Source organism: Otolemur garnettii, unplaced genomic scaffold (assembly GCF_000181295.1).
Source record: "Otolemur garnettii isolate 467f Iridium unplaced genomic scaffold, OtoGar3 scaffold00008, whole genome shotgun sequence".
Lineage (NCBI taxonomy): Eukaryota > Metazoa > Chordata > Mammalia > Primates > Galagidae > Otolemur > Otolemur garnettii.
The window spans coordinates 29862371-29879774 of NW_003852403.1; the positions used below are offsets into that span (position 1 = coordinate 29862371).

At 33.9% G+C, this 17404-nt stretch overlaps 1 protein-coding gene across 16 annotated transcripts in view; it reads left to right on the top strand.

Annotated features, from left to right (window-relative positions):
* The window catches only part of PCDH15 (protocadherin related 15), a 691874-nt gene that overhangs the window by 628487 nt on the left and 45983 nt on the right, over positions 1-17404 (top strand). For all 16 annotated transcript variants that reach the window (XM_003783651.1, XM_003783650.1, XM_023509543.1 and 13 more), the window contains 2 exons: positions 928-1143; positions 10330-10418. In XM_003783651.1, coding sequence (XP_003783699.1) covers positions 928-1143; positions 10330-10418 — 305 coding nt within the window. The remainder of the gene's footprint in view (positions 1-927; positions 1144-10329; positions 10419-17404) is intronic.

The following is a 17404-nucleotide window of genomic DNA, read 5'->3' on the forward strand; positions in this document are numbered from 1 at the left end:
TCTTTAACTTTCCTTTTTATCACTCCAAACTTTAACTCGTATTATTTTCATTTGAGATATTTTACTGTAGCCTTTTACAATTATTCCCATATGCTAGATCAGAACCATAATCACGTGGCATGCCTATTACACCAAGACAACCCGTGGGTAGACAACCAATCCTATTCTTCAGCTAACTGGGATTACCACCCAAAGTTGAGCTCATCACGTATGGAACTTTAAAAATTTGATTTATTGACTCTGTTAATGTCCATGAACTTTTTAATATTCTTTAAAATTCACAAATAATAATTGTACATATTCATGTGGTATATAGTGATCTTTGAGGTATGTCATACATGGTGATTGGATTAGTGTAATTAGCATATCCATCTCAAACATTTATGATTTCCTTTGTTGAAAACATTCAATACCCTCTTTCTAGCAATCTGAAACTAGATAGTATATTGTTGTTAACTACAGTTATCCTCAAGTGGTATAGAATACTAGAACATATTCCTGCTAGCTAAGACATTATGTTAAGTGAAAGAAGCCAGGAACAGAAGGTACCACATGTCCTTACCCATAAGTGGAAACTAAAAAAATGTTGATCTCATAGAAGTAAAGTGTAGAACAGAGGATACTAGAGGCTGGGAGAAGGGACAGGAAGGGAAGGCCAAGGAGAGATTTGTGAAGGATACACAATTACATCTTTGTCCTTTTTATTCTCAGTTAGGTAGTCTCTTGCATTTGAATAATGGCCATTCAACATGATGGGCACAAGATTTATAAATCTCCGTAACGCTATTCAGAATAAATACCTTTAGAAGCACATAATTATGTCATTGTTACACAATAAACATCAATCTTACAAACAGAAGTAAGCCATTTAATAGAGGTTATTTTTTACTGCTTATTTACAATCTGTCTATTTTTTTCCCATCCTAGGCTACTGATAAAGATACTGGTAATTACAGTGCCATGGCGTACAGACTCATAATACCCCCAATTAAAGAAGGAAAAGAAGGATTTGTGGTAGAGACGTATACAGGGCTCATCAAAACCGCTATGCTCTTCCACAACATGAGGAGGTCTTACTTCAAGTTTCAAGTTATTGCAACTGACAACTATGGGAAGGGCCTGAGCGGCAAAGCAGACGTGCTTGTAAGTAGATAAAACTTCAGGAATGAGAATTACATGCAATGTTAGCCAAGGGGCAGTGTTTTCAGGTGAAAAATAAATTTAAGATTAATTTAAAACAGGTTTTCAAAAACATAAATGTTATTACTTTCATCCATATTGTTAATTACTAAAGTTTAGTATAGGAATATACAGATATGCACACACACACATATATAACAAATATAGTATTCCTTGATGTTTTTCTCTGACTGTTGGGAAATACAGGATTGTGAGAGCAATGATATACACATTGGATGTATATTTGGTCTGAAAATCTTGTTTTTAATAGGATTGTCTGGAGCTACATACAATTTCAAAATTACACAGAGTTGTACTTTAGAAATTAAAATGTATGAAATTGTTACAGTTAAAATTACTTTTAGCCACTCATGACTGGGAAAAGAAATATTTGAGGGCATATTTATCTTTCAGCAGATATTATTTCCTTGGTTTTATCAAAATATCCATTGATGATTTTTGATCAAAATATCATTGATGATTTTTGACCAAGTTTCATTTGGCTATAGTCAATGATTTTACTTTTATATTCTAACTTTCACTTGGGCTATATAAGTTTCAGTGATAGATCATTTCAAAGGGAAGTTTGATACTAAATTTTATTCAAAATATTTAATACCAAGATGTATTCTGTGGACTCTCTACCAACTAGGAAACATGGGTTATTTAAACTTCCCTCTGGTAAATCTAACACAAAGTGTAAATAAAATTATTACTGGAAACATTAGTTATATAAAGACAAATAAAGAATAATTTTTTTCTTCATTGCATCTCAATCTTCTTAATAAATCTTCATTTATCACAGTTCTCATTTTGTTCTCTAGCAAATTTAACCTTCATATACTTGCAGACATCAATGACCACTTTTTTTTTTTTTTTTTGGTTAGGCAATATTAAAGTCCAGCTGCCATGATTGTGGCAGGTGTGAAGACCAGAATAGTCCTTCAACAACATTTTCTTTGTAACACTAAAGATACAACAAAGGCCAATCTAAGCCAAGAAGTTTTTGGCATCGAAGATATTAAGGTTCACATGGATTTTTGATCAAATTCAGATTGAAAACTCTATATAAGAAAATGTCACTTCTTTTCCTGGCATTTAAAATATCTACATTGTGGTGCTTTAAGGCTACACAATAAGATCAGTATACTAAGTATGATTAAAATAGTATAGGAATCAACACAAACAAAATATAACTAAGAAGATGTCACTTACATATAATATTATGAAATGTATTGAATTTTAAACTGAATTTCATACCTATTGTATGGATATTTTAAAATATATCTCTAAAGCAATTTAAAATATATTTATGGGGCGGCACCTGTGGCTCAAAAGGGTAGGGCACCGATTCCATATGCCAGAGGTGGTGGGTTCAAACCCAGCCTCAGCCAAAAACTGCCAAATAATAATAATAATAAAAGAAAATATATGTATGAAAGGAGAAATTAATTTGAACAAATTGTAATGCATTGTTTATAAATATATAGGTACATATATTTTATTCTGATGCAAAGTAAGAGCATCAGGGAAGCAATCCGAGCAGAATGATACTTATGATAAGTTCTGAAATTCTTTCACTCAAAAGAGATATGAGGGAGATAAGAGTTTTACGCAAAGAACACAATATATTCCAAAACCAAGAAGGAAGAGAAGTGATGATAGCTCTGAATAAATCACAGATATTTACTCAGCCCTAAAAAATGTGAGAGGAACAAACAGTGAATGAGAAATGGGGCTGGAGATGGAAGTAGCTGATCCACATAGAAGATGAAAGCCTTATGACAGCAAGTTAAGACTTTTCTCAAAAACCAGTGGGAAACCATTGAAAATTTTTATAAGGGTAGGAGAATGTAAGATTTTTAACTTACATAAAACATTCTTGCTTAATGCAAAGCTAAATCTCCCCTAAGGATACTGTTTTTACTGCTATCATCTGAAGTGGTGGCCTTTGTGCTTTTTTCTTTTTTTTTCTTTTTCTTCAGTTTTTGGCCAGGGCTGGGTCTGAACCTGCCACCTCCAGTATATGGGGCCAGTGCCCTACTCCTCTGAGCCACAGGCACTGCCCAAAGGCACCTTTGTTTGTGCTCTTTAATGTCTTTGTTTGCCCTAATCTTCATCGTACCCACTGTCAGAGTAGGACCCCAGGTGTACAACACTGTCACTTCTAAATCCTTCCCCCTTCCTAAGAAGTCAGCCTTCATTCTCATCGTCTGACTCTATTACTCATGGCTCCTCATCATCTCCGGAATCTTGGGTCATTCTCCATCCAAGCTCAATCAACTGAACTCCTAAGTTACTGTAACTATCTCCAACAATTCTCTTGTCCTAACGTTTGCTATTTCACTAGATGGGGAGATGATTTCTTTCCGCAGTGTGAACTCACAATTTCTTGAGCATTTTTCCTCTAAGTGACTGTCCTCCACCCTAGTTCTACCACTTGGAACTATGTTTTTGCCATTACCTCTATAACTCATTTTAAACCTCCAACTCTTTGACCATAATACTGAATGCTTTGAGTTTAATTCAGCACTCTTGTTCCCACCAGGACCTTCAATCCGATTAGCCTGCCACATGTTTAACCTCCATCATGTTCTCTCGTGAGAACTCCTCATGCTCTCTCTTTCTTTCTTCCCAGATTTATAATATATAATCACAATAAACATCAGCCACATAAAAAATAATTTTCTTGCCTTCTTTTCCTAAATCATACTCACTTAGCAAAACCATAACCCTAACTCATTACAAATCTCTCCTTTCTTCAGAGCTATACCCTTGCCGACTATGTGTGCAAAAACATACACAATTCTATAATTGTATCATTTTAAATTCATGAATAATCCTCCCCAGATGAGCTTTCATTTCGTTCTGTAATAATATTATATTTCCTGATTCATTCATACTTCCAGTGTCCAGGCAAATCTCCTCTGTTCCCCATTCTCTGATACCTTCTCATCTCCCTTGTACCTGATTAACTGATGCCCTAATTCACAGCAAGATAAAAGGCAAAGCATTTGTCTAGGATTCCCACTACTAAATCTCCCTAGCCATCAGGATCTACACCAACATTCTCTGCTGTCCTTGTGGCTCATTTAGATGAATTCTCTATGTTTTTATCAGAAGCCAGTAACTTTTTCCCTACACAATACATACATAAACAGTACGAAGTTTATGGGTTTTTTGGCAATAGATTCAGTTTCCACTCACCAGCCCTACAACATCGATACTGCAGCTCTCTCATTTCTTTATTGCATTATCAACTTGCTCCTTATGGTCAGTCTTCCAACACTGCTTTTTATCCTATCTTCTAAAAGCAAAACTCTCTTGACTTACATCTCCCCTCCGCTACTACTCCATTTCTCTGTTTCTCCAGCAAAATTACATGTTAGATTTGACTCTAATATCTTGTTATCTAATCTCTCTGAAACCCTCTTTAATCATAATTCTATTCCAAACATTCATCCCAAACTTCCGAGGTCAACATCGCCAATGAATTTCACGTGACTAAATGGAATGATAGCGTCAGCCTTAATACTTGACTGATTATTACCATCCCTAGGATTGCCGGCCACTGACCGTGCTCTCTTAATTAACTCCTATCTCACCATTCTCTCCTGCTCAGTTTCCTTTACTGGTTTCTTTTCTTCTTCTGACCTTATTTTATTGAGGTTTCTCAAAGAAAAAAAAAGTTAATTCTCTTTTGTATTTCCACTCACAGATTTAGTAAATTCATGCAGTCCCATAACTACATAATACCATCTGCACACTGAAAACTTTCAAACCTACTTCTTTACCTCAGAGTTCATTTCTAAGTACCTACATATATCTAGTTTTTATATGCAACAATTCATTTGAATATTTATAAAAATATATATTTTTTCTAAACTAAAATTCTCTTCTTTGTCATGTATCTTTTGCCTGTAGTCTTCCCAAATTCATTTGATGGTAAAATCATCTTTAAATTTTTTAAGACAAAAAAAAAGCCTCCTTCCACTCCTAAATCCTCCCTTCATTTCTACAGTAAAGACTTTTATTGCTATTTATCTATCCATCTATCAGTTTAAAGTGCCTAAGTACCTTTTCAATATATTATGTGATGAAATTAACAGCTTATTTGAAAGAATGCCTTAGAGACAAAATATGGTCATTCAAACTGGGATATTTGGTAGGTATTTTACAAAATGAATGAAATAAGCCCATCATTTCAAGGAAAACTGATAGTATGTTTTGCAAATGATAACTTTGACGCTTTCAAGCACAAATTAGAATATTTAAAATACTGTATCCATCACTCAAAGCTTGACAGCTTCTTATTACTTGACAACTTTTCTAGTGAAATAAGTGCTAATATTAAAAATGTGATTTATTTCTTGATATTGTATAATGAAAGGTATCAACATTTGAAAAATCTGCCTTATTCAGTGAACCTATATTTTCCAAATGACCAATGCAAAATGTTAAAGTCATTGGTGGATAAGGGATCAATTTAAAGTACAAGAAGGTAAATTTATTTTAATGTAACTGAACACGGTTTTAGATTTCATGTCAAACTAACCTTAAAGAAACTACCTTTGAGTTTTGATGTGGCAAAAATCCACAATTGTCCACAATTTCTCATAAGTGAAAGGAGTGTTTCACTCCTTTAAGCACAAGAAACATATTAGTTTAATGTATTGCTGAATTAATCTCATTATTATTTTTATCTTTCAAATGTGAATTCCAGAAAATTTTAAATTACATTTGAGGCTTCTGTTTAGGGCTCACATTATGTTTCTATTGGACAGTACTATCTATACTATAGGAACAAATAGTTCCTATAGGGGGAAAGATACAGGATTTATGAGAAAGACTCAAAAGGACTCAGAAATAATCAGATAAGGAAATTGGCAGCCTTTGTATTTCCCAAATATCACTTCTCTTCCTTTATTACCATACCTTGTAATTTTAATCCATTACAAATATCAATCCCAAAAGAGATAGGGAATATATATTTTAAAAGCTTTCATTAGTTATTAACTACACAGTCAAATGAAACAATGTTATACAGAGAATTTTAAAATATTTGGTAATAAACGGATATATGGATATCAGGAAAGATTTGCATAGAGGCTACACTGGAAAAATAACATAAATGAAATCTAATAATCTTAAACATTTAAATATTTCTGTTATAGATGATAAAAGAAATCAAAGAGTCAAGATGTAGGATTTCTTTGAAAGACAAATATAAACTGTAATATCTTACTCTCTTCATTTTCACAATCAAAATTCACATGTTCTGTAAAACTCAGATATTAACACTTTAAGGAAATTTAAAATTTTAAAATTAACTACTTAATGGTAAATCTGAGACAACTATTTTGGAGTTAAATGCAGTCTGACTTTTGTTAATTTATCAGAATTAGACATATATCCTTTTTATATCTCAAGAATATAAAAGAATTTTTCAAAATTTATTAATGTCATAAAATCCTTTTGTCAAATAGGAAGCTTAATATATATATATATATATATATATATATATTCCAGAGCACTTTAAATCTTGATTCCTATTATTATAGTGAGAATTTAGTACAAAAACCTCACTAACAAAATTTCTTTGAATGTTTAATTATCCTTCTGTATGAAGGAAAAGCAGTGACTGTCTTTTAAAGGCAAATGATAGAATTACTGATGGTGGTAAAACCAAATTTTGCTTCTAGCTAGAGTCCCTTAATATAGAAATTAAGTACACTCCCAAAGTTTACTTGTACAGCAGCTGCTGAAACTTTGAAGAAATTTATGCAAAGGGAAAGTCTCCAACTTCCCTGCAGACACATACAACTAACATGCTAGTTTTTCATTGCCTTAAATTAGTTTAGACTCTAATACTTGTGTGGTAGTAGTTCCTTATATATAAGTAAACAAAACTCCAAGATTTCAGTGACTTAGTCTAACACGTACTCTTTTCTCTCATATGAAACAATATTGAGAGTGTACTTGTTTGGCTGGTGGTCTAACCGCCCTTCTCCAGGTGGAAGTTCTGAGACTTAAGTTTCTTTCATCCTGTGTTTTTGCCTTCTCTAAGCTTCTTTATTCATATGGTGATTGGGAAGACTTCCAAAAACATCCCTGCCTCACTTGCCACTGCCTTTACATTCCTCAGAACTCCACTGTAATGACCCCACTGAATTACAAGGGAGGCTGAGGAGTCTATTCTGCTGTGTTTCCTGTCGGAAGGCAGGAACACTCGCTCGTTTCCTGTAGGGTCAACTGCTAACTAGCCCATGCTTCTGATTACCAAATATTTGTTTCCTTCTTTTCCACGTACATCAAGCAAAGTCTCATTAAACACACAAACATAACCCTTGAATCTTAGATGTTTTGCTGTTGCATTCTGTCTAAAGACATCTCCTGGTGATCCAGGAATCTGACAAACCCACTCACCCAGTATGGATAGTAGAGAAAATATGGAATATTCAATAGAAACTCCTGTCTGAGGAGGGCGAGCATGGTATTCACACAGCAGTCACTTATCTATTCTGAAATCCTGCTGGGTATATAGGATGTAGTTCGGAGTTCTGAAGCGAGGGTTGATTAAATCCTGCTTCTTTCCTGAGATGGGAAAGATGTTTGATTGTCCTCGGTGGCTACAGCATCTGTCTTCTACTACGCGGTTCCTTGCCCACTTTCATCTCTGTTCACATCTAATATAAGGGTTATAAAATGGGCCCTCTTTGTGGTGTACATGAGCTGTGACCTGCTTATATGATTTTTTTGAATCTGTTATCAGTAAGAACCTAGCAGAAAATCTATATATAAATAAAATAATTTGAGGACGGTTGTTAGGAAGATTAGGAAGGTTTAATAGGAGGATCTATTCATGAAGGCGTGGGTAGAGGTATGCAGAAAAATAAGAGATAGTGAAGGATGCTGAGGAGAATAACGTCAGGGATCCATCATAGCCTGCAGGACAGAAAGGATGAGGGAAGCTTCTGCGCCCCAGACCAGGAGATCGGGAGCTGTGAGGAGGGCACAGTCTCTCAGAGCACACAGCCATGGCATCCCTGTATTGAAGAAACCAGAAATGAGAATGAAATACTCTTACTGAGTTTCCTTCCTTTTTCAAAATCCTGCTCATGTTCCCCTCTGCTCACCCTATCCACAGCCCACGTCCTGAGCCCTGAGCAGACAGTGTAGTTAAGTGCTTCAGCACCAGTCCACTGGGACAGCTCTTCTGCCCCCAACCGTGACTCCAGCACTTTTGAGTCTAGGGCACAGGGCAGTTAGAGGAGGTGATGGGAACTGCAGTGACCAGAGGATGATGTCTGCGATTATGCTTTTTGCTGAGATAACACTCTAATGTTATCACTTATTCCAGACTGTCCATTTCTTACCAGAAAAGAACACTTTTTTCTAATATTCCCTGGTTCAAAGTTGGAAGAAAAAAAAGGAGAAAAAGATAAGGAAAGAAGGAAAGAAAAAAAGAAAAAAGAAAAGCAAAAAGAAAGGAAGGCAGGAAAGAATAGGGGGAGGGAGGAAAACAGCTTTATAGGTCTCACATACATACTTTCAGCACTTTTTACCATGTATTTTTACTGCTAAGGACTCAAAAACAACATAACCAAAAATACTATAACTTCTATATCTCTTCTCCCATCCCAGGGCCAACAAGAAAAAATAAATGATGCAAAATAATCCCTTTTTCTAATGAAGTAAAGGCATAATAAAGATTCATCCTAAGGAAAATTTAGGCATTTAGTCCTGGGCAATTATAATGAGTTAGGGGCAGAGAGTTGGAACAGTTTCTCATGGGTGATAATCAGACAGACCCCTGGCTTAATAACAACTTCAGACATAATTTATTAGGCTTATAAAGCTGTTTTAAAGATTTCTAATTAGTTGTGAACATTTTACATAATATGTTGGCTTTTTTCCTGAAAAACTGAATGATTGCAAATTGGTACTTTTTTTATCTTGCCATGTTGACTGGAGCTGAGCAGTGGCTGATGTGTTTATACGAGTAGTGCACTCTCTGATTTGCTTCACATCCACATCTCCCTAGCGTTTCATACTTTCAGTACTTCCCTGGTTTACGTGACCAGCCTGGTTTCCCCAGGCATCTGATAAGGATCTCTATGTGTAGACAACTTGAAACCTGTAATGAAGCCTGGCAACACGAAATCAGTTCCTACTGTAAATTGTATTATGATATGGTGCTAAATACACCTAATCCAAAGTGTTTCTACTCATAATTCTGGTGCATAGGAACAACTATTATTTTAACCAGTTTGTACATAAGCATCCAGGGCAATATATGGGTCAGTCTTATGTAATAGGAAGGAGCACAAGCTCTTGGGTCAGTTAGCCTGAGCAGAGTTATCAAACATCTCTTTATGTTTTGTTATTTAAAAATGGGAATGACATTAATAACTATGTGATACAGTTGTTCTTAGATTTAAATGAATCAAAAACTATAGAATATTGAGGAAAATAAATAAGTCATAAGCACAGAATAAATGCTATTATTTTTCTTCTTTTCTCACATAACAACTGAAGGAATAAAAATAACAATAGAAGGAATTCTGTAAATATTAAACAAATAGGAAGTATTCATCAACAGCTTTTAAATTAGCTCATTTTAACCTGTGTTCCAATTCTATGTTTATATTTCTTTACCTATACAAATTTAGAGTTGACATAACTATATACGATGACCCTATAGAATGTATAATTCTAACATTAATATCTCAGATTCTTAGTCAATATGAATGAAAGGATCTTTTCATATGAAATCTTATAAATCTTACAAGATCTAAAACACACGCTTTCCATTGTCCTGAACGTTCTTTGACAGCCAAATTAAAAAAGAAACAAAAATTCTACATCTTAGTATAAAACCAAGAAAACAAACAAGCATTAAATCAAAAATAGGCTAAAATCACTTAGGATTCTTACCTTCTAGGTCAATAGCAAATAGTTTATCATTCTCATTCTGCCCTACTTGGTCTCTGACCTCCGGTTGAGATTTTATAATTAAAAAATTCATTTGCTCCTGAATTAAAAAATGAGAAACCATTGGGCCTATGTACAGTAGGGGAAAATAATGCTATTTTTGGATTATAGATATTTTAGTAAACACTGAGTGAATTCTGTTTCTCCTCCTTGCAGGTCTCTGTGGTGAATCAGCTGGATATGCAAGTTATTGTTTCCAATGTGCCCCCAACTCTAGTGGAAAAAAAGATAGAAGATCTTACAGAGTAATTGACTTTATTTACTTATATATTTATTTCTATATAACTATAATTTGAATTTGAGATGGTCATTTTAATCATTATAATCTTAAGGTTAAACATATATTTTAAGACAGTGTCTTCATAATAGTTTAGCTTACTCCTTTCCCAGTGTAGGCAGCCTAATTGGACATCCGTGAAGACTGGGGGAGTATCTTCACATAAAGCTGAAAATTAATGTAAGATGATTTTATTATTTAGAATTCTTTGATGGAATCATCAATGAATCTTCAAAGTGCTGCCTATAATAAATCCAGGATTTAAGCGTACACCTTGACTTGGTAGCCCTGAAATGCTCAAAAAGCAGCCTGGCTAGTGTAGGGAATGTGTTATTTCTCCAAGTGTTGTGTCTAGATAGCTAGAGTTTACTTTTCACAATCATGTTAAGATTAATTTTAAACAATATATACAATGTATCAAAAAAAGGATACACTTCTTAAGAAAGGAAAAAAACTATTAAAATTGTAATAATATATACTGATAACAAAAGATGAATGCAAATCATTTTCAGCCCTTTTATATCTGCAGAAGTCAAACGTGATTTGAGGATTACAAATTTAGTACTGCTTTTTCCTTTCTTAAAATATGTATCCATTTTTGGCACTCTGTGTATATTTAATTATCGTAAAGTATGTGACATGCCCCTCTGCCTTCTCAATAGTGTGCACTGAACACGGCTGAGAGTGATATAGTTGACACAGATAGAGTTGCGATGATTTTTTAAACTGTTGTTCTCTAACACTCTGATGCTGCAAAGAATTGTTGAAGTATCTTTATTATTTCACCCTTAACTACCCTAATCAACCCTTCCATCATTACTTAGTTTTTTTATTAGACATTTGTTCTGTGTCTTCTGTTGATTTTGGAGTGATAGCTGTCTATCACCACTGTGTCAGTCTTCTTCTCTCAAGCAAAATATTCACACTACTATATTGTTGGGAGTTTTGAATACATATCTAAACCTAGTAATTACATGCTGAATAAATGCAATTGGCACTGGTTAAAATATATATAATTTTCCTATAAGAAAAGCATATGCTTTTTGTAAAGGTTATGTTGATATAGTTCACAAAGTGAACCTTTTGATGTCACATGAATCGTCCTACAGAGGAGGAAGGTATCAACTTTTATGCATAAAATATCAATCATGCAGTACCTTATTTATTTTTAGAAAAGTAGCTTATATTGGTTTGGTGCCTGTAGCTCAAGCGGCTAAGGTACCAGCCACAAACACCAGAGCTGGTGGCTTCTAATCCAACCCGGGCCTGCCAAACAACAATGACAACTGCAACCAAAAAATAGCTGGACGTTGTGGTGGGCACCTGTAGTCCCAGCTACTTGGGAGGCTGAAGCAAGAGAATTGCTTAAGCCCAGGAGTTGGAGATCGCTGTGAGCTGTGATACCACAGCACTCTATCCAGGATGACAGCTTGAGGCTCTGTCTCAAAAAAAAAGGAAAAAATAGAAAAGAAGTAGCTTAAGTAGCTTATGTACACTTAATCTTTATCAAAATAATGCTTTCATGTCACTTATTAAGATAGGCTTTCTCTGCCTGCATAGGTAAAGGCAGTGACACCCTTTTTGACTTCCAGCTCTTTACTCTGCCTTGTTCTCCTTCAAAGTATTATCTAATGTTTTCATGTCAAATTCCTGCTAGAATTTAATCTCTATGAAGAAGAAGTTTATTTTTTCACTGCTATAACTCCAGTTGTATAGTAGGTACTTGATACATTTTATTGAATGGACATTTTACACAAGCAATCATGATATAATTTCCTCATATCAAAACAAAATCTATGAAACTGAAACAGAAAATAGCAAAACAAAAGTAAATTTCGTAAGAGTTTATAATATTTAATGTCTCTTACGTGGATATGATGATATGAACAGGAAATATCAGGATTTTTCAGGTCTTGAGAGAATCATTGTGAAAGGAACTTTGACTTTTTATAACATTATTGGATTTAAACATGAACTTGGGAAACAGCTTAATTCTTTCCAACATTAGTTTCACCTTTTGTTGATAAGAACTAATACAATTTATAATATTGTTGTGAAAATTACATTATATAAAGCTTCGAAGGCACTAAAAATTATAAATATTATTTTGAATATTCATAATGAGTGGTATAATAAATGGTATTATGAATTATGAATATTCAATGAATAGTAAAGTAAATACTCCACATAATATTTCATAGGGTTACAGAACAATCCCAGATTATGAATTCAGACACAGAGTTTTATCCCATTGTAGCTCTTTGACCTCTGAGCAAGATATTTAATGCTTAGGATCAAACTTCCTCATCATTAAAATTGAACTAAAGAGCTGGGCACAGTGGCTGATGTCTGTAATCCTAGCACTTGGAAGGCCAAGGTGGGTGAATGGTTTGAGCACACAGGTTCAAGACCAGCCTGAGCCAGAGCGAGACCTCATCTCTAAAAATAGTTGGGCGTTGTGGTGGGCACCTGTAGTCCCAGCTACTAGGGAGGCTGAGGCAAGAGAGTCGCTTGAGTCTAAGAGTTTGAGGTTTCTGTGAGCTGTGATGACACAGCCGTCTACTGAGGGCAACATAGTGAGACTCTGTCTCAAAATAAATACAAAAATAAATAAAATTGGACTAAATACAATTATATTGATTTCAAAAGAGTTAAATAAAATTTTTCCAGTATTATAAGCATAAAAGGCTCATACATGCCTAATGATTTTCTTATAAATATATATATTATATACATACACCTATACATATATGTATACATTTATAGACATATTTATATATATATATATAATAAAATATAAATAATAACTTACCTTAAGGATTTTATAGTGTATAATTCAATAGTGTTAAGGATATTTACATTGTCTTAAAAAGGATTTTTCAGAATTTTTCATGTTGCACAAATAAATTTCTATACTCTTCTTTCCTGCCCTGCCCCCCAAACTCTGATAATCTCCTTTCTACTTCCTATAACTATTAATTTGACAACTTTAAATATATCACAAAAGTGGAAACAGGTAGTATCTCTCATTTTGTGATTGGCTTATTTCACTTAGCATAATGTCCTCCTGCTTCATTCATATTCTAGCATGGGACAGGGACGTTTTATAAGGCTGAGAAGTATTCTATTATATGTATATACACATTTTGTTTATCCATTTATTCCTCAATGGACATTTGGGTCGCTTGCAGCTATTGGTATTGTGAGTAAAATTGCTATTAACATACTATTAAAATGCCTCTTGCAGACCATGCTTTTAGCTGTTTCATATATACCCATAAGTGGGATTATTGGATTATATGATAGTTCAATGTTTTTCTCTAGGAGCCTATATACTATCATCTATAACAGTTACACCATTTATAAGTTCACCGTTGTGTGTCTGTCAGTGTAAAAGTTTTCCAACTTCTCTGCATCTGGTCAATATTTGTTATTTTCTGGGTTTTTTCTTATATGTATTTTAATACAGTTGTTTGCAAGAATGATTGTGAGATACATATACTATTGTCATTTTTATTTATGTTCTATGGTGATTAGTGATGTTCAGCTTTTTTATATGTTAGTGGCCATTTGTAAGTGATCTTTGGAGAAATATTTATTCAAGTTTTCTGCTCATTTTTTAAAATGAGTTATTTAATTTACATTGGTAGTTGTTGAGCTATAGGAGTTATTTATATATTTGAGTATTAAGCCTTTATTAGATACATGATTTACAAATATTTTCTTCCGTTCTGTAGATTACCTTCTCATTCTGTTCATGTGTCCCTTAATGAACAGAAAGCTTTTAGGTTATATGTAGTCCTGTTTGTGCGTTTCTGCTTTTGCTAGCTATACTTTTTGCCTCATATCCAATAAATCATTGCCAAACTCAGTGTTATGACAGTTTTCCCACATGTTTTCTTCTAGGTGTGTTATAGTTTCTGGTCTTTAATCCATTTTAAATTAATTTTTGTATATGCTGTAAGGGAGGGGTCTAACCTTCTCCCTTTATATACAGATATTCCAGTTTCCTAACACCAGTTGTTGAAGAGCTTGTCCTTTCTATGTCTGATTCCTTACATAGACCTTTTAGAAAACTCTGTGTAAATTTAGTATTTTCTTAAGTGGAAATGTTTATAATTCTTTATTTTAGTACTTTAGTTGATGGATTTGGTAGCGATAAGAGCTGTGAAGCCTGTGTCCATCCTCCAGTTCTGTGGGTGGGTAATGAAAATACACACGTAACTCAGATAGACAGCAGAGCACCAAATAGTTAATTAATTGTAAGAATTTATTGTACCAGTGACAAGCCTAATCAGCGCATTTATTCCCTGTAGATATTTCTAGATGACAAATCATATCATCATCAAAGCCATTTGCTGTATTTCCCATGAGACATCCCCCTCCTGTGAAATGAAATACTTGAATTTCCTGTGATCATCATTTTTACTTTTTTTTTCTTCAGATAGATCTGCATTTTAGGCCAGAACATAATTCAAAGTTTCCTTGGTAAGCAGGAAATCAGTACAAATTGTGACACTTGATGAAAGGAAAAATTAGTGAACTGATATATCTATTTTATGACGCCAAAGGTTTTACTTGGACAACTAAAGAGTACAGTGCCTGGGAGACAGAATGCTCATAGTAAACCTTGGCTGTTACGTGATGTTAATGATTACTCCTCACTTCCTTGGAATGGGCTTAAACGGCCCACTGAAATTTTTATATTCCTTTTTTATACCATGCTTATGAAATTAGCCAATTCATCTCAGTAATGAATCACATGCCCTTTTAATTAGATTAATGTTGCAACAAATTCCATGAGGATTCCCCTACTCGCTGCCTTGCATATCTATGCTCTAAAGTATTTTAGATTGATCTTAGAATTTATCTCTTTGTGAACCTAGTTTTTCTTTTACTTAGAAATTTTTCAATTTAAGGAAAAAGAGAAACCACTGTAGTGATAAGGGTGATACGCCTTAATATAAAAAATAAATAGTATACAATAGTAAAATAAAGTAAGATATGTTTTCATTTTATATCTTCCTTTTTTCTACTTCCACTTTACCATGACGTCCAAATAAACACAAGGAATTTGGAGTTCTGAAAGTTAGATCCTTAGAAATTTATACTAAAAACAGTTTGAAAAGTATTAAGTAAAGTTTAGTAACACTGTGTTATAGTATAAATTAGAACTGGTAATTTGAGCCTTAGAGTTGCTCAGAAACATCTCTTACTTTCTAGACATAATTTGAAAACTCAATTATAGCAGAACTTTGTGGAAGTAGTTACTTATTGACTTAATGTGGAAGAGCTCTATCTTTATGAAATATTTATGTACCACTTGAAATATGTATATATAATATAATATAATCAATTTATAGTCCTTGGAATTAGTGTTTCAGAAAACATTTTTTTTTTTTTTTTTTTTTGCAGTTTTTGGCCAGGGCTAGGTTTGAACCCACCACCTCTGGTATATGGGGCTAGCACCCTACTCCTTTGAGCCACAGGCACCTCCCTAGAAAACATTTTAGATTTATGTATTTCTCTATATTTATGAGAATTAAAAAGTCTCTTAGAAAAAAATATAAAAATAAAACAAAACTTTAAACATAAAAAAATCCTACCTTTCAATATTCCAGGCATAATTCACCACTCTTTAGAAAAATGTAGTGACTTAGTTTTATTGGAACAATGCTTTGGCCCCACACGGAATTTATATGCTATTTTTCTAAATGTTCAATTTCGGGCTTTATGTTAGTAGAGAAACAGAAGTAGCTTTCTCTATTTGTTAACAAGATGGAGTGTTTAACTGATTAGATTATAAGCCTAAATTTTGTTTGTTTATTTGTTTGTTTGTTTTGAGGCAGAGTATTGCTCTGTCGCCCCCAGCTAGAGTACAGTGATATCATTATAGTACATTGTAACATTAAACTCCTGGGCTCAAGTTATTCTTCTTCCTCAGCCTCTTCTGTAGCTTCACAAGCATGCACGACCAGACCAAGATAATTTTTATATTTTTGGAGAGATGGGGTCTCACTCTTGCTCAGGCTGTTCTCAAACTCCTGCCCTCATATGAGCCACCTGCATGGGCATCCCAGATTTCCAGTATCACAGCTGTGAGCCACCAAGCCTGGCCAGATTTTCCCCTTACTTTTAATTCCATTGCATGTACATTGGTTTGGCAAAGAGTCTAGCATTCTGATGTATTTGCTCCTTGTTGGTTTGTTTCTTATTTTAATGGTCATAATGAGCATAATTTATTAATTGAGAAATTTCTGAATGCAGTGCATTCAAAACTATACCAGTTTATCTTTGGATAAATTTTTGAAAAGTACAGAAAGATAATAAATCAACTTTCCTAGTTAATACTTGCCATCTGATAGATGTGCTATGGTAATTAAGTACACAATGGTGTCCTTTCCCCATGCTTTCTGAACAAAACAGGAAAAAATATAATGATAAAAAAATGATGAGATTTGGCAACATTTAGATGGTATGTTTTGTCATAATCAATGTTCTTTTTTTCTTCCTTCCTTCCTTCCTTTCGTCCTTCCTCCCGCCTTCCCTCCCTCCATTCCTCTCTCCCTTCCTCTCTCATAATCAAACTTTGGAAACAATGAAAACAAAGCCAAAAATAAACAAACAAATGAACAAACAAAATACTGCCCATAATTCCATTGGGGACATTTTCTTAAAAAAAAAAAAAGAAAAAAAAGCTGTAAGTCTTTGAACTATTTTTGTTTTCAAATATATATATAATCTAGAAGTATCCTAAAGTAAAAATATAATTTAGTGGAAGGCCAATTTAAAACACTAATTTTTAAGTTTTAAATAAAATATAGACATTCTGACATTGTTTCCCCTGTAATGATAGTGCAAATATGGAAAAGTTAAGAAATGGGGGGACCCAGCCACGTACACCTAAGGTGGCGGGTTCGAATCCCCAGCCCGGACCCGCCAAACAACAATGAC